Source organism: Erinaceus europaeus, chromosome 15 (assembly GCF_950295315.1).
Source record: "Erinaceus europaeus chromosome 15, mEriEur2.1, whole genome shotgun sequence".
NCBI lineage: Eukaryota > Metazoa > Chordata > Mammalia > Eulipotyphla > Erinaceidae > Erinaceus > Erinaceus europaeus.
Genome location: NC_080176.1, coordinates 20,812,912 through 20,837,136, shown reverse-complemented (window position 1 = coordinate 20,837,136; position 24,225 = coordinate 20,812,912). Strand labels below are relative to the sequence as shown.

General features: G+C 41.9%; 1 protein-coding gene across 7 annotated transcripts in view; it reads right to left on the bottom strand.

The window, feature by feature from the left end:
* Positions 1-24,225, bottom strand: part of LOC103119735 (BTB/POZ domain-containing protein KCTD7) — an 89,759-nt gene that overhangs the window by 35,659 nt on the left and 29,875 nt on the right. For 3 of the 7 annotated variants that reach the window (XM_060173145.1, XM_060173146.1, XM_060173147.1), the window contains exon 5: positions 1,885-2,073. In XM_060173145.1, coding sequence (XP_060029128.1) covers positions 1,885-2,073 — 189 coding nt within the window. Of the gene's footprint in view, positions 1-1,884; positions 2,074-22,327; positions 22,460-23,091; positions 23,242-24,225 lie in introns of those variants that run through there. The other 4 variants (XM_060173148.1, XM_060173149.1, XM_007530059.3 and 1 more) reach the window with 4 other exon arrangements.

The window sequence follows — 24,225 nt, the reverse complement described above, 5'->3', positions numbered from 1 at the left end:
AGAGAGAAGATAAAGAACTGGCAAAGGGGGGGGGGGCTTAGACAGCATAATGGTTATGCAAAGAGATTTATGCCTGAGGCTCCAAAGTCCCAGGTTCAATCCCCGCACCACTATAAACTAGAGTTGAACAGTGCTCTGGTAGGAAGAAAAAAAGAAACCCGGCAAATGGGAATATGAAATTCAAAATATTTCTCTGAGTTAGAATATGCAGAACTTGCTCAATTAGTGTAGATTGTGAGAGACAGAGTGAATCATTAATTGATACAGGAAGAAGAAATGTTGGGAGTAGGGATTAGAGTAAATAAAAGCCATAAATTGGTCTTGGACAGTTGAGATCTTTTAAATGTCAAAGTTTATCTATAAAACATTGGTTTTCAAAGGCAAACAGAAACAGCATTACTTACAAGAAATATAGTACAGTACAGCTTGCAAATTTCCAGGCTGCACCCCTAGTCTACTAAAGTCAAAGATTCTGAGAGTGAGGCCAAGCAATCATTGTTCTTATAAGATTTCCAGGTAATTCTCAGACCTGGTCAAATCTGCAAAAGAGTACTGTAGGAAAGCCCAGGCAAGGCAGGAAGCAGTAGTAAAGTGCAACAGGTAGAGAGATGTTGTTAGTCTGAGAATGAAACCGGAACACACCTTTCACTGCAATAAGTGGAAGTTACTAATATGGAGAATATATATATATATATATATATACACACACACACACACACTTTATGCAGTAAGAGAAGAAAACTAAAAAGAACCTGTGCTCAGTTGCCTCTACTCTCTATGAAAAAAGGCTATTTCAACCACTGAGAATATCGCAGTACAAAGAGAAATTGGAACATTTAGTATTGTATATTTTTTTCTCCTTAATGGGTCATGAAATCACTAACAGTGGTATGCGTCACAAATGTTAGCAAAGTAGTCATTCAACAAATAGAGCTGATTACGTATAAAAACTATCAAGAACTGCCAGAGCTCAGTTTGACTTTTTTTTTAAAGATTTGTTTTATTAATGTGTGGGGGGGATGTATATAGGTGTACAAGAACCAAAGATCACTCTGACATATGAGATGCTGGACACTGAACGCATGGTGTCATGCTGGAAAAGATCTATACTCCATCACTATGCCACCTCCTGGACCACTTTTACTAAAAAAAAAAAAAAAAAAAAAAAAAAAAAAATTCTCTTTTAGTGAGAAATTTTATAGTTTATAGGATGGCCTGGCAAATAATCAGCACTACCCATGGCATTTTATCAATAAATTCCTAGGTTTGGTTTTTTATCAAAATCATATTTTTAGACAACACAAACTACTTTTGACTTACAAACACTATTTTTTTTTAAAGTCTTTATTGGGGGATTAATGGTTTACAGTCAACAATAAAAGAGCACAATAGCTGTACATGTGAAACATTTCTCAGTTTTCCACATTTCCATAAACACTACTTTTCAAGGAAAGTTAAATTTCTAAAATGTTAAAACTATGTATATAAAGCAACAGGCCTCATCATCACATGCTCATCAGTGTCCTGAGTGTAGGCTGGATGTGTCCTAAGATGAGGAGAATGACGCTTGACTAGAGCTGCGTTATGGCCTATGCCTGTCCATCACATGCATTAGTCCATTTAATCTCCACCATGAAGTAACGCTTATCTTCATTCTTGTTCTCCAAAGAATATGTCAAGAATATACCCCAGACACAAAATACTTGAAAGTTAAGACAAAATGAAAAATGGATTTAGGTCCAGTAAATTTTAACTGAGAAAAAAGAGGACCAGGAGTCCACCTTTCTTGATGTTAAGCTTAAAAGAGAAAATCTATTTTGACGATGATTGACCTAAGCATTCAGTTTTATCAGTGCTAAACTGGCCCTGGTACAATCCTCTTACCGCTCTGCCAGTTCCCAATCCTCCTGAATCTGCTTCTGCCTGGCTTTGTGGTACTCCTCTCTCCAGCACTTGGAGCAGAAACCCTGCCAGGCAGGGTTGCCATAGTAACCACATCCTTTCTTGCATAGGAGTTCCGACTGATCCACATGAATTCCTCGTCGTTCAGATTTAAGACTCATTTTCTTCCTGCTAACGAGGAGACAAAATGCAAAGTGTTATTGAAAATTCACTGTAATTCTACTGACATTATAGCAAACGCTAGAAGAAGAATAACAATTAAAAAAAAGAAAGAAAGAAAGAAAGTGAACCCACAATCTCCAAGCTATAAGAGGGGAAAAGAGGGAGTCGGGCAGTAGCACAGCGGGTTAAGCATAGGTGGTACAGCAAAGACTGGCGTAAGGATCCCAGTTCTCACCCCTGGCTCCCCACCTGTAAGTGAGTCACTTCACAAGCAGTGAAGCAGGTCTGCAGGTGTCTATGTTTCTCTTCCCACCCTGTCTTCCCCTTCTCTCTCCATTTCTCGCTATCCTATGCAACAACAACAATTACAACAATAAAACAATAAGGACAACAAAAGGGAATAAACAAACAAATATTTTTTTAAAAAGAGGGAAAAAAGAGAAAGGGGGAGCAGAGGAAAAGAAAACTTTAAGTACTAAGTAAGCAAAGCAATTTCTTTGCCCAATAAAACAAAGAACATATTGTGGTCTGGGAGGTCGCACAGTGGATAAAGCATTTGACTCTCAAGCGTGAGGTCCTGAGTCCAAGCCCCAGTAGCACATGTACCAGAGTGATGTCTGGTTCTTTCTCTCCTCCTATCTTTCTCATCAATAAATAAAATCTTAATAAAAAAAAAGAGAACATATTAAGGAAGAACATGTACTCAGTATTCATTTGTATGGCGACTAGGTTCCCTTTTAAAATTTTATACAAATGTATGGACTTATGTAAGATATAAAGTCAGAAAACTGATAAGGAGCACTTCCTTGCCAAAAATATGTCTTGAGCTGATTATGCAACCTAGGAACTTTTATCATTTTTCTTCTTAGACAATCAGCAAAATAATTTGGATATTCTGCAAAGCTACTTCCTAGCAAGAATCCTGAGTTTGCATGTTAACACAGTATTCAACTTTGGCAATCTTAGCAATATTGTTGACTCATTTTACCAATCCTAATTTTCTCCTTCTCCTCTTACTCTTGCCATGCCATGAGATGTATTTATTCTTTTTTCACTAATCATACTAATAATTGTCTATGATATCCCAAGGCAACGGGGAACACTAGGCAGGGACCAAGACCCAGTGTATGAGCACAGAGTGGCCTGGCTCACAATGCAGCTTGTCACTTCATGCAGGTGGTGCTCCCTCCACATCTCATGACTGGGGGCTTAAAGATGCTAGGGATGGGGAACCCCTCAGGTTCTTAGGAAATTCCATCTACTCAGTGGTCTCTTTGGTTGGCAGGTCTCCAGTTTGATCCCTGGCATCACATGATGCTCTGGTTCTCTGTCCTCTCTGTGATGGGGGGGGAGGGTAACTCTTTAGAAGGGCAGAGGGGAGGGGAGGTGGTGTACCTGATTGAATGCACATGTTACAATGTGCAAAGACCTGGGTTCAAGCCCCCAGTTCCCACCTGCAAGAGGAAAGTTTCACAAGGAGTGAAGCAGTGCTGCAGGTGTCTCTCTCCTCTCTCCTTCTCTATATCCCCCAATCTCTCGATTTTTGGCTGTCTCTATCAGATAAAGAAAATTAAAAAAAAATTAAAAGACAAAGTTTATCTTTTAGAACAAAATGAGAAATAAGAGTCTTTTCAACAAATGATACTGAGGCAACTGAAAAGTCATATGCAAAGGAACAAAATCTGGCTATTACCTCATACCATAGATTTAAAAAAAAAAAAGACTTCCAATGTATCAAAGACATAGAATAAAAACAAAAACTCTTGTAAGAAATAGAAGTAGATTTTTATGATCTTGGACACAGAAAATGATTCTTAGATATGACAGTAGGAACATGAATAATAAAAGATATAAATTATACTTCATCAGGTTTAAAACTTTTGTATTATCAAAGATCTCATCAAGAATGTGGCAAGACGGATGTGAGGGCGATCTAGCTGCGACATCTGTCACCCCACTGATCATCAGGGTTGGTTTGTTGATCTGGCTGGCTAGGTGGGTGTCCCCTCCCTCCGTCACCTCTCCATGTGCATCCCTCCCGAAGCTGCGCACAAAGTCAAAGAGGATGGTGGCCTTCCCTGAATTGAGAGGGACCGGTCTTCGGTCTTGGGTATATAAGTAGCTGTGCTTCCCTGCTAGAACCTCCAAACAAGTTCTCAAGAGTAAGGCAAGAGGGTTGGGGGTGGTGTAACTAGTGGCAGGTGAAGTGTGCTCAAACGTACTTTGAGGAAGTGTAAAACTATACCCGTGAGACAACAACAGACTTCTTCAATACAAATTTTTTTTTTAATTTTGTTTTGTTTTTAAGAAAGTGAAGAGAGTGAGAGAATGGGTAGAAGGGCAGGACTTGGATGCATGAGGCCCCAGCTCGGATCCCCAGCAATGCATGGACCAATTTGGTGGGGGGAGGGAAGGAAGTAAAGACACAATGAGAGAAAATATTTACAAAATGTACATCTGATAAAGAACCTGTTCCTTATAAATCTTTCTTAATATTTATTTATTTATTCCTTTTTATTGCCCTTTGTTTTTTATTGTTGTAGTTATTGTTGTTATTGATGTCATCACTGGATAGGACAGAAAGAAATGGAGAGAGGAGGGGAAGATAGAGGGGGGAGAGAAAGATAGACACCTGCAGACCTGCTTCACTTTACCACCTGTAAAGTGACTCCCCTGCAGGTGGGGAGCCGGGGGGGGGTGTGGGGGGGGCCTCGAACCGGGATCCTTCTGCCAGTCCTTGCGCTTTGCACCACGTGCACTTAACCTGCTGCGCTACCCGCTCGACTCCCCCTTATAAATCTTATTGACTGTAAAGATAACCCTATTTTTTAAAAGGGTAAAAGAAGTTTTCCTTTACATCCTCAACAAAAGCTAAGCCACAAAATATATACAAAATCCTGCAGATAGAGGCTTGATCTCAGACAAATTTCTATAGCAAAGGATTAAGGTAGTGAGGGCATAGATACACTCACCAAAAAGCCACCTGGTAGCACTGCAGAGTGTCATGCCACATTCAGCTACAAGCAGAGAGAGACCTAAAGAACTTTAACTGGTTGGGAGGTAGCACACATAGCACCAAGTGCAAGGACCGGTGTAAGGATGTAAGGATGGGGTTCAGTGCCTGCAAGATGAATCCACTGCTCCTGGAGGCCACTCTTTCTTTCTCTCTTTCTTTCCATTATAAAATTATAAAATCAATCAATAAATTTTTTTAAGTCTATTTTCCTAGTTATATGTATTTATTACCATGTGCTAAGATCCAGGTTCAAGCCTTCCTATGCCCCACCAGCAGGGGGATGTTTCATGTGTGGTGAAGTAGGTCTGTAGGTATCTACCTTTCTCACTCCCACTCTCTTCTCAATTTCTGTCTTGTGAAATTAAAAAAGAAAGAGAAGGAAGGAAGGAAGGAAGGAAGGAAGGAAGGAAGGAAGGAAGGAAGGAGGGAAGGGAGGAAGGAGAAGTGGCAGGGCCAAGGTGGTGGCACACCTGGTTAAGCTCACATGCTACCCATATGCAAGGACCCAGGTTCAAACCCTTGGTTCCCACCTGCAGGGGGGAAGCTTCACAAGTGGTGAAGCAGGGCTGTAGATGTCTCTCTGTCTCTTTCCTTTTCTATCTCCCTATTCTCAATTTCTGTCTCTATCCAATAATAAATAAAAATATTCAGAAAAATAAGAGGCCAGGCAGTGGTGCACCTGGTTAACTGCACACATTCCAGTGCACAAGGACCCAGGTTCAAGGCCCCTGGTCCCCACCTACAGGGGGAAAAGCTTCACAAGTGGTCAAGCATGGCTGGAGATGTTTTTCTGTCTCTTTCCCTATCTCCCCTTCTGCTCTCAATTCCTCTCTGTCTCCAATAGTAAATAAGTAATTTAAAAAACTTTAAAAAATTCAGAAAAAAAAACTAAAAACATACTCTCCCAAGCTCTTTTAAAAAGGAAAGAAGGAGGGAGGAAGGGAGGAAGAAAGGATACTGGAAGTGGTAGATGTGTAGTCCTGGCATGGAGCCCCTATGATAACCCTGCTGTCAATTAAAAAAAAAAAATCATACATACTATAATAGCATTCTTTAATTTTTGCTAATCTGAGAAACAAAATCATCCAGAAAAACATACACCTTGGGTCAGAACCTGGTACCACGTTACAGCACCATGCAAAGCATTTGAGACCTCCAAAGATGGTGCTTTAGTGTCTCTCCTTTCTGATCCTTGCTCTCTCTCTCTCTCAAAATTAAAAAAAAAAAACTCTTGTTTTAGTATGTATTTCCTTAAGGAGGTTCATCATCTTCATAGATATGTACTGGCCATTAGCATATTTTCTTAGAATAAATTAGCTTTTCAAATTCTTCATTTTTCTGTCATATTTTTTCTTTTTAGATGCCCTTTTAACAACATGTTTTACTTCTTGACTTTATATACATTAAAGACACCATAATTTAAATCAAAGACTATCTTTTAAATTCACATCCAAACTTCACCCATTTTCATGACATCTAATACAGTACTTCTAAAATGAATGCCACTGAGAATCAATGTTAGAGTCCCAGTGTTAAATATAACAAAAAATATAACAAGTATTCAAAAACAGCCTACTCAGAAAATTCCCAATGACATTCAAATTCATGGGATAATAGTTTGTTACCAGAATGAACAAAGCAAGAATAGCAACATTCTTAAGGAATGAAGTCTAGACAACAATCTATTGTACTAAGCCACTCCTTCAGTAAAGTGAAATTATGACTCCAATCTGAGCATGCCAGTCCCCAGGCTAACAGCTCCAAATCCCACGCCAAATTATCTGGCTGCTCTGACCTACTTCCCACCATGCTCTACCCTCTATTCCCTCAAATCAGTCAATTCCCCAACTGGTTAATCTATTTGATAAATAATTGACCAAGAATTATCTTTCTTAGCAGCCCAGGAGGTAGCACAGTGGATTCAAGCACTGGAATCCGAAACTTGAGGTCCCAAATTCAATCCCTAGTAATGAATGTGCCAGAGTTACATTCTAGCCCTCCTTCTTTCCCAATAAATAAATACATAAATCTTTAAAAATTACCTCTTAATTCCAACTAAATTAATAGCAAATCATAATATATACAAACCATTACAGGTTTCCTTTTCAGCTATATCTTAATTTTAGTTTGGATTGTTATGGTCAGGGGAAAATGACATACACTCATATTTCTTTTCTTTTCCTTTTTATTTTATTTATTCTCTTTTGTTGCCCTTGTTTTATTGTTGTTGTTATTGATGTTGTTGTTGGATAGGACAGAGAGAAATGGAGAGAGATGGGGGAAGACAAAGTGGGGGAGAGAAAGACACCTGCAGACCTGCTTTGCCGCTTGTGAAGCAACTCCCCTGAAGGTGGGGAGTGGGGGCTCGAACCAAGATCCTTAAGCCTGTCCTTGTGCTTTGTGCCATCTGTGCTTAACCTGCTGCACTACTGCCTGACTTCCCTTCTTTTTCTTTCTTACCAGAGCACTACTCAGCTCTGGCTTATGGTGGTGCAGGGGATTAAACCTGGGACTTCGAAGCCTCAGGCATGAAAATCTCTTTGCATAACCATTATACTATCGACCCCCCCACCTCTATTTCTATGAAATAAGAGAAATGTGAAATGCAGTGGCCTAGACTGAAAGTAGATTTATTCAATTATACTAGATGTCTCTATCAAATAATTATTTGTAATTTTTTTTTTTTAGGTTTTTGAGAAGAAGCTACTTGGTCATGGAAGCAGAGCCTGGAATGGCAGAGCAGCAAACAAGGAATTCGAAGGACTGTCAGCAACCATCTTTCTTAAAGCATTCAGAAAACATACACCTGCTGACACCCTGATTTCAGACTTCCAGCCTCTCCCAAACTGTGAAATAATAAATTCCTGCTGTTTCTAGCCACCCCGTCTGTGATCATTATAGCAGCCCTTTGAAATGAATAAGCCATGTGATGAGAATTGTTATTACACTTTCACAAAAATATTATAAAATGCTATCAATTTTATAAATAATTGCTTTCCACAATTTGACAGATCTGTGGGTTTGAAGACTCACCAATCCATTACAAACAGTATAACCACACATCCCAGTTAGCAAGAACCTGCTTGAGCCTGTTATCCTGACATAAAAGCCCTGGATAATAAATTATATGAGCCAATCTAGAATAGCCAGTTTTTCCACCTTGGAAGCCCTCCCTATTCAATAATATCTGATTCTCTTCTTTTCACTGATAGAATAATTCTGTCTCACTGGTTCCTACTGCATTTTATAAATACAGCTATTGTACTGTGCTTGTACTACAAGTCTGTTACTTGCTTACATGTTTACATCATGTTCTCAGGCACATAGCATAGTGCCAGGAGCAGACTAAGTCCTTAATATATGTTTTCAGATTTACTAGATGATTTATTGGGAGTTTAATAAAGTACCCACACATGGTTTTCTTATACTCTCCAGGCAGTGAAGGTAAGAGCGGAAAACTAAAAGCAAACAACTAACTTACAAAGCAATAGTTCTTAAGCTTTGGCATGTTTCAGTACCATTTGAAGGACTTGTTAAAACACAAGAGTGCTGGGACCTGAGGCCCAGGATTCCTCCATTTCTAACAAGTTCCCAGGGATACAGCTGGAAATTATTCTAGAAGAACCACTGTTATAAAGCACCACAATCATTAAAAGATTAATTTCTTCTCACTTTTCTGAATATGTAGTAGTTCTGTAGCAAACAAGTCAATATAATATATCTAAACAGAAACAGAAAAAAAAAAATCTAATAAGGGAGTTGGGCAGTAGCGCAGCAGGTTAAGTGCAGGTGGTGCAAAGCCCAGCGTAAGGATCCCGGTTAGAGCCCCCGGCTCCCCACCTGCAGGGGAGTCGCTTCACAGGCGGTGAAGCAGGTCTGCAGGTGTCTATCTTTCTCTCCCCCTCTGTCTTCCCCTTCTCTCTCCATTTCTCTCTGTTCTATCCAACAACGACAACATCAGTAACAATATCAACAATAACTACAACAGTAAAACAACAAGGGCAACAAAAGGGAATAAATAAATATTTAATTTTTTTTAATTTAATAAAATTACGAGGGGGATGTAAAGACAATTAGGAACACTGAGAAAAAGTTTATCAGAGTAGGAATACCGATAAAAAGTCTATCAGATTGTAACTGCAAGCTCAAAAGGAGAAAGTAAGTGGGTTAGAAGCAGTCAATATGATGAAAGAATGAAAACTTTAACTACAGAAATACCATATGGCCCATAAATACAACTCCTAAGTATTGATATTTACCCAAATACTATGAAAACACTTAACTTGAAATACTAAACACAGTCCTGTGTTTATAGGAGCATTATTCACAACAGCCAAAACATGAAAGCAACCTTAAGGCTGAACCACAGATGACTGGTGAAATATGTTGTGGTGGTTATACTACTTAAATATTTTAAAAGATGAATCCTTATCTTGTGGAAATGTGCTCCTGTGATAGTAACAATCCTACAAATCAATATTTCCTCAATTAAGTGATAAAGATATAAAAAAAGAAAGTCTCAAAAATGACTAAACGAACCCACAAATTTAAGAACCGCTGAGTCCCAAACAGAACACAGAGAAAACACACACAGTATAATGAAACTTTTAATAACTAAAAACAAAAACATACTCTTAAAGGTGACCAGAGGGGAAAAGACATATTATAGTGAAAATTATTTAGCAACAATAAAATTAATAGCTAAATTCTCAAAATAATGAAAACCAGACAACAGAAAAATATGCGTATCGCACTAAAGTAAAAGACTCTGGGGTGGGTGGGTGGGGAGAATACAGGTCCAAGAAGGATTCAGAGGACCTAGTGGGGATTGTATTGTTATATGGGAAACTGGGAAATGTTATACGTGTACAGATTATTGTACTTACTGTTGAATGTAAAACATTAATTCCCCAATAAAAAAAAAAATCAGAAAAAGAGAAAAAAAAGAGAAAAATACCATGATAGTACTAAAGTAAAATGCCTACCTAGAACAAAGAATTCAGTGACTATTTCCTTTAAAAATTAAGGTAAAATAGAGATTTGCAACAGATAAAGACTGGCTTAAGAATCCCGGTTTGAGCCCCCGGTTCCCCTCCTGCAGGGGGGTCGCTTCACTGGCAGTGAAACAGGTCTGCAGGTGTCTATTTCTCTCTTCTTCTCTTCTCTCCATTTCTCTCTGTCCTATCCAACAATAACAACAACAACGATAAACAACAAGGGCAACAAAAGGGAAAAAATAGCCTCCAGGAGCAGTGGGTTCACAGCAGCAACAACCCTGGACAGAAAAAAATGATTTAAATAGTTTATTATGAGCTTATGTTCATTAGAAGAAATATCACAGGGAACTCTTCGGACAGAAAACAAAATTACTATATCACAAACAGAAATATAGGAAGAGGGGCTGGGGAAATGGCATAGTGATTATGCAAAATGACTCCAGTGACTGAGTTTCTAAGGTCCCAAGTTTAATCCCTAGCTCCACCACAAGCAAGAGCTAAACACTGCTCTGGCAAAATAAATAAATCAATATAGGAGATGAAGTGTGGTCCGGGAGGTGGCGCAGTGATAAAGCTTTGGACTCTCAAGCATGAGGTCCCGAGTTCGATCCCCGGCAGCACATGTGCCAGAGTGATGTCTGGTTGTTTCTCTCTCCTTCTATCTTTCTCATAAATAAAAAAAATCTTTTAAAAAAAAAAAGAGATGAAGTGCTGTGGAAGGAATAAAAATGTAAGTACATATTATGTAGAGGATATAATACATATGAATATTGGTTATACAAAATATTAATTTCTGATGGTCTTTAAAGAGAAATAAAATGGTGAGGGTTATACTCATTCTTTTTGTTTCTTTTTTTTTTAACTTTTTATTTATTTTATAGAACAGAGAGAAACTGAGCGGGAGGGGAGACAGAAAGGGAGAGGGAGGGGGGGAGAGAGAGAGACAGAGAGACACTTGCAGCACTGCTTTACCATTCATGCAGCTTTCCCCCTGCAGGGGCTCAAACCCAGGTTCTTGTGCATGGTAATAGGTGAATTGGGAGCTCCATGTTCAGGACATCTAGTCATAGTTTGTAAAGATGGCGGGGAAATGCATCTTCTCAGCATCCATCAGGATTGGAGAAGTGGAAATATTATTTTATGTGTTTGCATCAATAATATATGCTTCTATTTCCTACTAATCTAGGTCATGACTTGAGTATTTTTTGCTTAAGCTTGATAACTAATATTCAGGTGGACTAAAAATATCTGGGAAGATGGTGTCAGAATAGAGAATAGAACCAGAAAGCTGGGTTAGGGAAGAGAGTAGCTCCCAAGCTTGAAGAAAGTATATAAATACAACTATTTACTCCATCGATATGACCGAGGGCCCATATATATATTCATATTTAGTTCAAGAGCCTGTATAACCTGTCAGTCTTTTTTTTTATTTGATAAGATAGACAAAATTTGAGAGGTACAGGGAGGTAGAAAGAGAGAAACCTGGGGGTTGGGCGGTAGCGCAGTGGGGTAAGTGCACATGGCGCTAAGTGCAAGGACCAGCTAAGGATCCCAGTTGAGCCACCCACTCCCCTCCCGCAGGGGGGTTGCCTTACAAGCGGTGAAGCAGGTCTGCAGGTGTCTTTCTTTTCCCCTCTCTTGTCTTCCCTTCCTCTCTCCATTTCCATCTGTCTTATCTAACAACAACGATAGCAATAACAACAATAATAATAACCACAACAAGGGCAACAAAAGGGGAAAAATGGCTTCCAGGAGCAGTGGATTCATGGTGCAGGCACTGAGCCCCAGCAATAACCCTGAAGGCAAAAAAAAAAAAAAAAGGAAGGAAGGAAGGAGGGAAGGAAGGAAAGACAGAAAGAATGAGAGAGAAAGAAAGGAAAAAGGAAGGAAGGAAGGAAGGAAGGAAAGAAGGAAGAAAGAAAGAAAGAAAGAAAGAAAGAAAGAAAGAAAGAAAGAAAGAAAGAGAGAAAGAGGAAAAGAAAGACAAACCTATAGTATTGTTTCACCACTTGTGAAGCCTTGCCCCTAACAGGTAGGGACCAGGGGCTTGAACCTGGGTCCTTGCACATGGTAATACGTGCCCTTAATTGGCTGCTCCACTGCCTGGCCCCTATCTGTTTATTTTTATGTGTTAACTGGGAAATGAACCCAGGTCTCACACATGCTTAATACTGCCCAGTGCTTTTCCTGGCCCATGTCCATCCATTCCTTCTACGTTTCCTTTCTTCCTCCCTCCCTCCCTTCCCTCTTAAAGATCTGTTTATTTATGGGTGATAAAGAACTACAGCATCAATATGGAACATGTAGTTTGGAGATAGAATTCAAGGCCTCAAGCTCTTCTGCTGTACCATCTCGTGGCTGCTTTTTTTTTTTTTTTTTTTTTTTGAGGGAGAGAGAGATACAGATAAGGGAGACACACCAAAGCACCACTCCACCGTCAGTGACGCTCACCTGTTGTCATCTGTAGTGCTCCCATGTGCTAGGTTTAAAACCCAGAGCCTCACCCACTGGAAAGTATATACTCTACCTGGTGATTTATGCCCCAGGCCTGTTGAAGTATTAATGATAAAATAGAGTTCCTACAGAATGTTACATATTGTAACCTAGGCTATGAAACTAGAGAATAAAGGACATCCGATTCACCTTTAATTAGTAAACAATGGATGGAACCCAGCCCGCCTAAATATAGTTATGTAGTGGAATGTTTCTTAATTGTATTTCCATCAAGCTTTGACATTGTTTTCTAAGTACGAATTGGGCTAGAGACCAAAGTTTTAATACGGTATTGCGAGGAGAGTGCAAATAAAAATTCAAAACAGATGTGCACATGTATATGTACACAAATAATTGTGTTTGAGAAGTATAATTCTTTTGAAGTTTAACGTTCTTAGATTCTGACAGAAACATTAATCAGGAGGTTGGATCCCCCCCCCATTTTTGTTGCCCTGGTTGGTGCCATTATTGTTATTGTTGCCATTGATGTTGTTAAGATAGGAAAGAAAGAAATCAAGAGAGGAGGGGAGACAGAAAGGGGAAAAGAAAGATAGATACCTGCAGACCTGCTGCACCATTTGTGCGGTGACCCCCCTGCAGGTGGGGAGCCCAGATCTCGAACCGGGATCCTTATACCAGTCCTTGCACTTTGTGCCATGTGCGCTTAACCCACTATGCTACCCCTTAGGAGGTTGGATTTTAAAAGCTTCCCCCGACCAAGCACAATTTCAGCAAGTCTAGTTTTATAGTTATGAATTTTAGCAATTTTATCAAAACTACCCAGTCCAGTAATGTATTACCCCAGAATTTCTTTTTAAAAATATTTTTATTATCTTTATTTATTGGATACAGTCAGTAATTGAGAGGGACAGGGAAGATAGGGAGAGAGACAGAGAGACACCTGCAGACCTGCTTCACCACTTGTGAAGCCTTAACCTCCTGAAGGTGGGGATAAACCTAGGTCCTTATGCACCGTAGTGTGTGTGCTTAACCAGGTGTGCAACCACACAACCACCCAGCCCCAAAATATCTTCTAATGGTTGTTTTTTGTTTTTGTTGTCTAGACTGTACTTCTTATTTGGTAGTGAAAACATTTTTGCACTTACATGAGCATTTAGTATAACCGCAGGGCATCTGTGAGCCATGAAGTATATGTGTTTTATAATAAGTACTGCACCAATGCTCAGTGTTTATGCTCTGTGTTGTCATATTCTACCCTCCTTTGTGTTGCCATAGGTTATCTGAATAAAATTTACAACCACTGTTTGCAAGGCCATTAGTAAAATTCTTCTTACTTAGCTTCCAGTGATGACTAATTCTTAATCATTTGGCTCACACTACAATTCTTCTGGCAGATTAACACCCTTACTCTTTCCTTCTGCAGGTGGGGACCAGGGGCTCGAACCTGGGTCCTTGCTCATTGTAACATGTGCACTCAACCAGTTGTGCCACCACCTGGCCTCAGACCCTTACTCTTTAATCACTAGTGTTTTGTGCCTTTAAGTCTACTTTGCATAATACCAGTATTGCTTGCTCTAAATATATACTGCAAGCTTTAACTTTTTCTGTCCTTATACCAACAAAATTGTCTTAGTTTTTTTTCTGTAGTGATAATTTTAGTCTTTAAATTAGAATATTTAGTCCATTTTCAATTAATGTAAATGTTACTATATTTGATATTACTTCCTTTTTTATGTTTTCTTTTTGACTCACTTGTTGCTTTTCTCTTGCTTCCTTTGAAACTATTTATAATTTAGTTTTCCCCATCTAGTGACTTCTTAGCTGTACACTCTTCTTTTATTCTTTTGTAATGGTTAGAGATTGTAATATGTACTCTTTATCATGACTTAACACAAATAATAACTTTTACTACTTCTCTAATCTAGAATTTTAAGCATTAATTAATAGCAAATATAAACTAATATTACTTAAAAGAGCATAATACAGATATACTAATCTACTAGACATTGCATTTAAGGTGAGTGTATCTGTTCTTTTCTTAAAAGTAAATTATGAGTCTGGGCTTTATGCTCTGTGTGCTGAATGTAACACCCCAAACCTACTTCAGAACACGAACCTAAACTGTATAGAATTGTACCACTGCTATCTTACAATCTTGTTAGTCATTACATCATTAGTAACAATTAAAAAAAAAATAAAACCTTGGTGGGGGTAGATAGCATAATGGTTATGCAAAGAGACTCTCAAGCCTGAGGAACAAAAGCCCCAGGTTTAACATCCCCCCTCCCCCATAAACCAGAACTGAGCAGTGCTCTGGTTAAAAAAAAAAAAATGAGCCTGCTCCTGCTGTTCACACACGACAGCACTATTTGCAATAGATCCCCGGTAGAGCATATGCCTTACCACCCTGGGTTCAAGCCCCACCACCAGAAGAGAGAATCATGGACAGCATAGGGAAACTCCTTCAGGACTCCCATCTCTGTCTCTAAATAAAAATAATGGAAAAGAGATCCAGAGAGGCCACTTAGTTCCAAAAGAGATCCTGAGAGGCCCCAAGTTCCAAAAAAATAAAGTAAAATATAAACAACAGCACAGAAAAAAATTATATAGCACTGCAATTAAAAAAATAGCGTAAGGGCAGGGAAGATAGCATAATGGTTATGCAAACACTGTCATGCCTGAGGCTCCCAGGTCCCAGCTTCAATCTCCTGAACCACCATAAACCAGAGCTGAGCAGTGCTCTGGTTTAAAAAAAAAAAAAAAAGTGTAAATTAGATATACTGGAGGAATTTGTCAAGAAACACACATTCAGTGTCCAACACTGATAAATTCAAAATGAATACACCACTGAGAAACAAAATTAAAATGTTTATGGGGAGCCAGGCAGTAAGTAGCCAGCAGATTAAGTGCACATGGGGCGAAGCACAAGAACCGGCTTAAGGATCCCAGTTCAATTCCTCCGGCTCCCCACCTTCGGGGGTGAGGGGGTAGGGGGTGGGGGGTGGGGGGGGTGGGGGGGGTGTTGCTTCACAAGTGGTGAAGCAGATCTGCAGGTATCTATATAACCCTCTCTCAATTTCTCTCTGTCCTATCCAACAACAACAGTAACAACAATAACAACAACAACAAGGCAACAAAAATGGGGAAAATGGCCTCCAGGAGCAGTGGCTTCATAGAGCAGGTACCGAACCCTAGCGGTAACTCTGGAGGCAAAAAAAAAAAAAAAAAAAAAGGAAGGTGACACGAAGAATGTGCAATTCATCTACTTATGTAGCTAATGTGAAACAGTCTAGAAAGCTAAGCACTTAGCTTGTTTTATTATGCTTGCAACACAACTGGTTTCCCTGTACTGTGTTCTGATTAACCTACACAATGAGGCAGTGAATAACTTTACTAAAGGGCAAATTAAAACACAACAGAGTCCTTTGAAATGCACACTGTATTTCTTTAAGGGTGTATCTGAGAAGTTTCTCAATACAAGGAGTCTTTGGGAACCCAAAGGAGAAACTGTTCTTTCATCTTATGGTCAGTGAACGATGTGACTGATAATGCTTTTCTCTGAACTGCCCACTTAAAAAAAAAAAAGTTAAACTATGCTCTTCTAACAAATAGATAAGACTTCAGTCCAAGTATCTTGTGTACAGATCTCATTCCTATTTCTAGCTCAATTTTCCCCCAGTTCTAAATCCACCACCCCCTTATTTCTATGCTACCAATAGTATGGGGTGTGTAAACTTGCAAGCCATTATGAATTTTCTTCTGGAACAAGATGTCATATAAGTATGTAAGTAAATAATGTGGCCCATTTACAAAAACAACTATACCATTCTCACTTCTAAGTGGGATTTATGAAACAAAGAGGAAACAGGATAAAACATTAATAAACATGGTCTATGTTGGCAACTCAAAGATTTCAAAAATGAGGGGGAGCGAGCTAAGAGGGGCTAAAGACCAAAAAAAAAAAAAAAAAAAAAAAAACCACCACAGCACAATAACAAAACATTGCTCTTCCATTAGTGAACATCTTATGAGTTCAGTTTCTTCTTTTCAATTTTTTTAATATTTATTTATTCCCTTTTGTTGCACTTGTTTTATTGTTATAGTTATTACTGTTGCCTGATGTTACTGTTGTTGGATAGGACAGAGAGAAATGGAGAGAGAAGGGGAAGACAGAGGGGGAGAGAAAGATAAGACACCTGCAGACCTGCTTCACCGCCTGTGAAGCGACTCCTCTGCAGGTGGGGAGCCGGGGGCTAGAACTGGGATCCTTACGTGGTCCTTGCACTTTGTGCCACCTGTGCTTAACCCGCTGCGCTACCGCCCAACTCCCTTGAGTTCAGTTTCTATCTTTTATATGTATCAGTTTCTATCTTTTATATGCTCCAAAGGGGAGGAGGGTACTTTAGCAAATATTATATCTAAAATCAGGAAAATATGGAGCCAGAGACAGCTCTGCAGGTAGGAAATCTGCAAAGCTGGTTCAAGCACCAAAGCCACATGGAATATGCTGGCAACAGGAGAAGCTTCAGTGCTTTGCTGTCTTTTCCTCTCCATCTTAACAAAAAGTGAACTGTAGTTTTTAAAAAGAGAAGAAAGGAGGGGAGTGAACTGAACATCTATAAATGGATCAGGCCCCAGTTCCACACACACAAAACTCACAATAAATTAATTAAAATTGGGAAAATCTAAGAACAGAGGACCTACAAAAAGTATATATTTTTAATTTTTTATATTTATTTATTTTCCCTTTTGTTGCCCTTGTTTTTCATTGTTGTTGTAGTTACTGTTGTTGTTACTGATGTTGTCATTGTTGGATAGGACAGAAAGAAATGGAGACAGAAGGGGAAGACAGAGAGGGGGAGAGAATGATAGACACCTGCAGACCTGCTTCACCACTTGTGAAGCGACTCTCCTGCAGGTGGGGAGCTGGGGGCTCGAACCAGGATCCTTACTCAGGTCCTTGGCTTTGCACCACAAGCACTTAACCTGCTGTGCTACCTACCGCCTGACTCCCTTACAAAAAGTATTTTTAACCTTAAAGCACATATAGAATTAAAAGATGTTTCTATGTGTAAAAAAAAAAAAAAACCCTCAGAAGGCATTTTAATTTTTAAAATACTGATCAAATCACCACAAATAAAGTTGGCTATTCAGAATGAAAACTTAAAAGACTAACTTCAAAAATAATTCACTGTCAACAGCACACGACAGTACACAAAAGTCCAGGTTCAAGACCCCAGACCTCACCTGCAGGAGAAAACTTCATGAGCAGTGAAACAGTGCTGCAGCTATCTACCTATCTCCCCACTTCCTTCTAAATTTCTGTCTCTATTCAAAATATATAAATAAACATTTATTTATTTTTATCTGAGCACTACTCAGCTCTGTCTTATCTGTAGGTATGGGGGATTGAACCTGGGACTTTGGAGCCTCAAGCATGAGTCTTTGCATAATCATTATGTTATCTACCCCCATAAATATGTAAATTTAAAAGACATAATAATAATAATAATAATAACAACAACTTCCAGCATATAATCTGATTGATTATACACATTACCAGGCTGAAGGGCCCTGGTTTGTGCACCCTCTCCCCACCTGCATGGGGACACTTCACAAGCAGTGAAGTAGGTTTGCAGGTGTCTCTCTTTCTCTCTCCCTCCCCTCTCAATTTCTCTTTGTCCTGTCTAATAAAAATAGAAGGAAAAAAAGAAGAAGAAGAAATGGCCACTGGGAGTGGAGGATTCATAGTGCAGGCACCAAGCCCCAGTAATAACCCTGATGGAAAAAAAAAAAAGAAATAGAAAAAGTCATAGATTTACCAATAGTTACCCCGTACAAAACTTAGAGGCCCAAAGAGGTTTGATATGTTCCCACTTCAGGAATCAGAAATCCCCTCGACATCATTTGAAAATAAATTAATAAACACCTTGAATACTCTCCCAGTTTGCAATTTTGGACCCATTTATGACTTCATACTTATCATTCCAATCATAACTTCCAGCTTTTAAATACATATTTATCTGATTGATTATACTAGTAGTTCTTTGCCCTTGCAGCAACTGTAAAAAGTTGCTCCCAAAAAAAAATATATGCTCCCAGAAAAAAAAATATATGCTCCCAGAAAAAAATATATACTGAACAATAGAAAAATATATACTGAACAATAGAAACTACATTTCCTACCTTCCAGACAATAATGTCATCAAAACAGGAATCTCAGAGGGGACTTGAAAGCAGCATCAATAGCCATGGGCCAGGGAGATATGCAGCATTAGCATACCAGACAAGGCCCCAGAGGTATCAGGTTCAAGCTCAGGTCATAAAGCTTTGTAGAGCTTTGTCCAAATATCAAATATAGAACCAGGAGATAGAACAAGTCTTACGCAAGGACTTTCGTTCAAGCCCCAGCACCACATGGGAGCAACATGGATGGCACCTGAGGAGCCACAGGTTGTAGTGTCTCTGCTCTGTCTCCTCTTTCTAAATAAAAAGTGAAAAAAGGGGGCCCCGGGGCCACTTCGCAGTACTAAACATACATGAGGCCTAGACTGAGTTCTCAGTGCTGTCCTAAAAAAATATATGCCAGAGGCAGAACTTTACAAAAATAAGACTTCTACTCTGAAACCCTTATTTTTAGTCTTTATTTTTAGTTGAGGGGTTAAGTTACTTCAAGGGGCCAGAAATAGATCATCTGAGAGATCATGCACTTTACCAAGCACAAGACTCTGTTTTAATCCTAACGCCATGTGGGAGCACCATGAACTGCACCAGAGGCAGCATTATGGATGGTGGACTGGTGTTGAGGTGTCCCTCTTGCCCTCTAAAGAAAAAGAGTGAAAAACCGGGGCAGGAAGGCTGCTCAGCAGTACACTGCAAGATCCTAAGATCATTCCCCAGCATTAAGGGGAAAAAAAGACCCAGGTTCAAGCCCTGTCTCCACCTGCAGCGGGGAGCTCACAAGCAGCGTGGCAGTGCTGCACCTGCCTCTGTCTCTCTCCCACTCTATTTCCCCCTTCCCTCTCGACTTGCGTCTATCCAATAAATAAAATATTATGAGTAAATTTGTTGGTATGCTTCTAAAAACCCCTTCTGTTTCATTAGTTTAATCCCCCTGCTTAACACTATTCTATTTATATAACCGCTGTGAACAAGCACCACCCTTCCCTCCAGGGCATTGGTGGTTCAGTGGTAGAATTCTTGCCTGCTCCGCCCCCTCTCCTCGTCATACCCTGATTTTCACCAGTCACTTTTCTCTCTACCCTCTCTGCGTTGCATCCTTTTCCCACCCTACTGGGCTAGTATATTTATAAGGACAAGATTGTTTGTAGTTTTAGTTTAGCTTAGCTTGGTATAGATTGCCCTGCGTCCTGCATGAATAAAGAGATACTGCGTACAACCCAGCCATGAGTCCCGGGTCGTCTGTTACCCGCCCGTGAAGGCAGCGCGGCGAAAACAACATAAATTGAACAAATAGTTAGCAGCATTTCTACTCTGAGTAACAGGACAGACAGGTATTAAGCTACACAGGTATCTCCCACATATTAGGAATGGACCACCTGTGCCAGAGATGTTTACTCTGCAACCAATAAATATCCAAATGCCAAGGCTGGGAAGACAGCTCAACTGGTAATGCCCTAGATTTATATGCCTGAAGGGCCTGGTCCAAGCCCTGCAAGCCCAGCACTGCACACACCAAATTGGTGCTCTCTCCCTTCTCCCTTACGTAAGGAATGAAACAGGATCCTAGTGTTTGTTTTTGTTGCTGGGCCTTCACACCTGTATAAATTTCACTGCTCCAAAACTTTTTTTCTTCCTTTCCTTTTCAATTTCAGATACGGAGACAGGGAGAGGCAATGCCATGGGCTCAACCTCAAGTCCTCACAAATTGTAAAATGTGTGCTCTACCGGGTGAGCTATCTCCTGGCAGTAGCTCCTTCTTACCTGCAGGGACCCCAGTGGATGCCTGAAACCAGATAGTATGGAATTATGTATACAATGTGCATATTATTTTTCCCATTTTTGTATACCTATGATAGCTTAATTTATGAAATTAGGTGTGCTAAGTGATTAACAATAATTACTTTTTTAATTTTATTTATTTACTTATTCCCTTTTATAGCTCTTGTTTTATTGTGGTAGTTACTGATGTCGTCATTGTTGGATAGGATAGAGAGAAATGGAGAGAGGAGGGGAAGACAGAGGGGGAGAGAAAGATAGACACCTGCAGACCTGCTTCACCGTCTGTGAAGCGACTCCCCTACAGGTGGGGAACCAGGGTCTGGAACCGGGATCCTTCCGCCGGTTCCTGTGCTTTGCACCACATGCACTTAACCCACTACACTACCACCCGACTCCCAATAATTATTAATAAAATAGAGCAACTGTGACAATATACTGCATTAAAAGTTATGTAAATGTGGTCTTTCTTAAACTTTCCCATACATATTCTCAAATTTCTGTTTATAAGAGCCCACAAATCACTCTTACAGAAAGAAACAATAAATAAGTATACAATTCAAATCAAGCACAGAATGAACAGAATAACTGAGAACACAAGCTAGCACATAATAAAGCACTATACTGGACATTAATGGCACAATGGCCCTACGTGCAGTCCTTACCGGGTTCTGTCACCATCAACGAAAAGCCCAAACTCCTGCACCTCAGCATCACCCTGTATCGCTTCTGCATCCTCTCTGCATCACCCTCTGCCCTGCATTTGTTAATTTTTTTAATATCTTGGACAGACAGAGAAATTGAGAAGGAATGGGGATAGAGAGGGCGAGAGACACCTGCAGCCCTGTTCACCACTTGTTAAGCTTTTGCCCTGTAGGTGGGGAGCAGGGGTGTGAACCTGGGTTCTTGCGCACTGTAATGTGTGTGCTCAACCATGTGCACCACCACCTGGCCTCTGTCCTGCATTTCATATATATATGTTCACTGGCTTAACAAGAGAGAACACACCAGAGCATCACTCTCGCATACATGATGCCCGGGTCCAAAGTCAGGAGCCTGAGAGCCCAGTGCTCTGCCCACTGTGAACCCCCCACCAGGCTACACTTCATTTCTCAGTTCCCACGTCCTCTTGTCCCACCCTCACATTATCACCTACCCCTAAAACTCCCACCCCACCTCGCTATTCTGACAGTAGTTCACTCTTCAAGATACTTCTAGAAAATGCTCCTGTACACCCAGACCTGGGCAGTGGGAGCTGGCTGGCCAGTCGGCACTGACTCAGTCAGTGCCTTCTGCCCAGCTTTCCCGGTTCAACTATTTCAACGAGCAGACTTTCCAAAACGACTTGGTGACCGGCCGGGGGGTGGCGCACCCGGTTGTGCACACCTGTGAACAGTGTTGCGCAAGGCCCCGGGTTCGAGCCCCCGGTTCCCACCTGCAGGGGGAAAGCTTTGCGAGTGGGGAAGCAGGGCTGCAATGGTTTGTCTCTCTCCCTATCTCCCCCTTCCCATTTCTGGCTGTGTCTATCCAATAAATAAAATTAAAACAAAAAAAATACTGGGTGACACCAGAGCACTGCTCCGGGCAGGCTTGTGGCGATGGCAGGGCTTGAACCCGGGGCCTCAGGCATGAAAGTCTGGTGCCCTTTCAACGACTATAACTCGCCAGCCCTAGTTAGTTTTTAGTTAGTTTTTTTTTTTTTTTAAGTGATGTTTATATCTTCACAGGGGAAATCAAGGATGGCTTTGTTTTGTTTTGTTTTGTTTTCTAACCTGGAAAAACAACAAGGAGAGAGAATGACAACAACTGACTGGCCGTGAGATAGTTCTCATCCTACCTGCTCTGATTTTGGACTTGTTCCATGATCACTTCTCAATAAGCGTTTTTGCTTTTCATTTAATGTGGCTACTGACTCAGGTCATCAGTTTACAGTTTAAATCTGTCGTTAGTTCGACCACGTCAACATAAACTGACAAAACAAAAATAAAAAAGAAAAGAAAGAAAAACAACGCCAACGCCGCCGCCGCCGCCAACTCGCCCCGGCGACTCCTCACAGTCGCCGCCTCAACTTCCGCGCGGGCACCGCCTCCGCGGTCCTGGGTCCGAGTCCCCGCGCCCGACGGCGGCGACCCGGGCTCCCGACCCCCGGCCCACACCCGCCGGCCATGAGGTGCGGCGCAGCCTCCCGGTCCCGGGTCCGAGCCCCCAGCCCGACGCCCCCCGCTCTACTGACAGGAGGCCCCGAGGCCCCGGCTCCGCCTGCCCCGCCGCCACCACAGGTGTCGCCCCTTCGGACTCCGCGGAGCGGCCGGCGGACAGGGCGGGGAGGGGCGACAAGCGCCAGCCGGTCGCGGCCCGGCCTGGCCGTGGTCCGAGGGGGCGGCAGGCCGAGCACTGAGGGGATCAGGGATCCCGGCGACACCCCGGGCTGGACAGGGGCCCGCGGCCCGGCCCGGCTCGGGAGCCGACCCGGCAGGGCGCATCGAAGCGAAACGGCCCGACGCGGGGGACCGCACGGGCCACCGGCCAGAAGCCCCGGGTCGGGACAGAGCCGCCGCCCCGCTCCCCGGAGCCGAGAGCCGCGTCGCCGTCCGTCAGTACCTGGTCGGCGGCTTCCCCGGCGTCAGCAGCGCCGCTCCCCAGTCAGCCGAGTCGCTCCCGGCTCCGCCGAGTCCACAACCCGCCTCACGCAGGCCCGCCCTCCTCACGCCCCGCCCCCGGAGCCGCACGTCACGCACGCATGGCGTCACTTCCTGTGCCCCAGCCCTCGGGGCGGACGAGCTGGGCAGCTGCTTCCGGCCGGGTTGCGGCGGAGCGGGGGTGACCTGACAGGTGGCACAGACGTCGCGGGAGGAACTGGGGACGGAGCGGCGCGCACTGGGAGCCGGTGGGGATGCTGGTGCCTCCTGGGCTCCCTGAGGACGACGCTGCCCGCTCGGGGCCACCGGCCGCCTTAGTGGCGCAGGGCGGGACCCCGGGTGGGCGCGAGGGGAGGCGGCGCTGTGGACCGTTGCCCACCCTTCGCGGAGCTTGGATTGGTCAAGGGTTTGGGCTAACGAAGTGCAGAGATACTAGTTGACCCAGAAGCCTGAGCATGATTTCATTTAGCCCCAAAGTTAGATAAGTGTGCCATGGTAAGCGCAATATTGACTAATGGGCGTGTGGTAAATGGAATCCAGCTGTGGTGACTCGTCTTTCAGGAATGTGGCGAACAGCTGCTTCTGCATCCTGGGCGCTGTCTGCGGTGCAAGGTGCAGCCGCCGTGGTCGGCGATCTCAACAAGGAAGGAAGATAACTTTAAAAAATAAAAAATAAGCTACTGTATCTGGGAGAAAGTTCCTGGATTGGGACACAGAATTTTTTTTTTTTTTTTTTTGCGTCCAGTTGCTGGGGCTTGGTGCAACAAATCCACCGCTGCTGGCAGCCTTTTTTTTTTTTTTTTTTTTCCCAATAGTACAGAGAGAAACTGAAAGGGGAGGGGGAAATAGAGAAAGGAAGAGAAAAATAGACACCTACAGACCTGCTTCACCACTTGTGAAGCGACCCTACCTGCAGGCGGGGAGCGAGGGCTCGAACCCGGGTCCTTGAGTGTATTCTTGCCAGTAGTACTATTTGAGCTTAACTGGGTGCACCACTGCCTGGCCCCCGACACATCTTTTTTTTTTTTTCTTTCTTTCTTTCTTTCTATTTTATTGGCTAGGATAGAAATTGAGAGGAGAGAGGGAGATAAAGCTA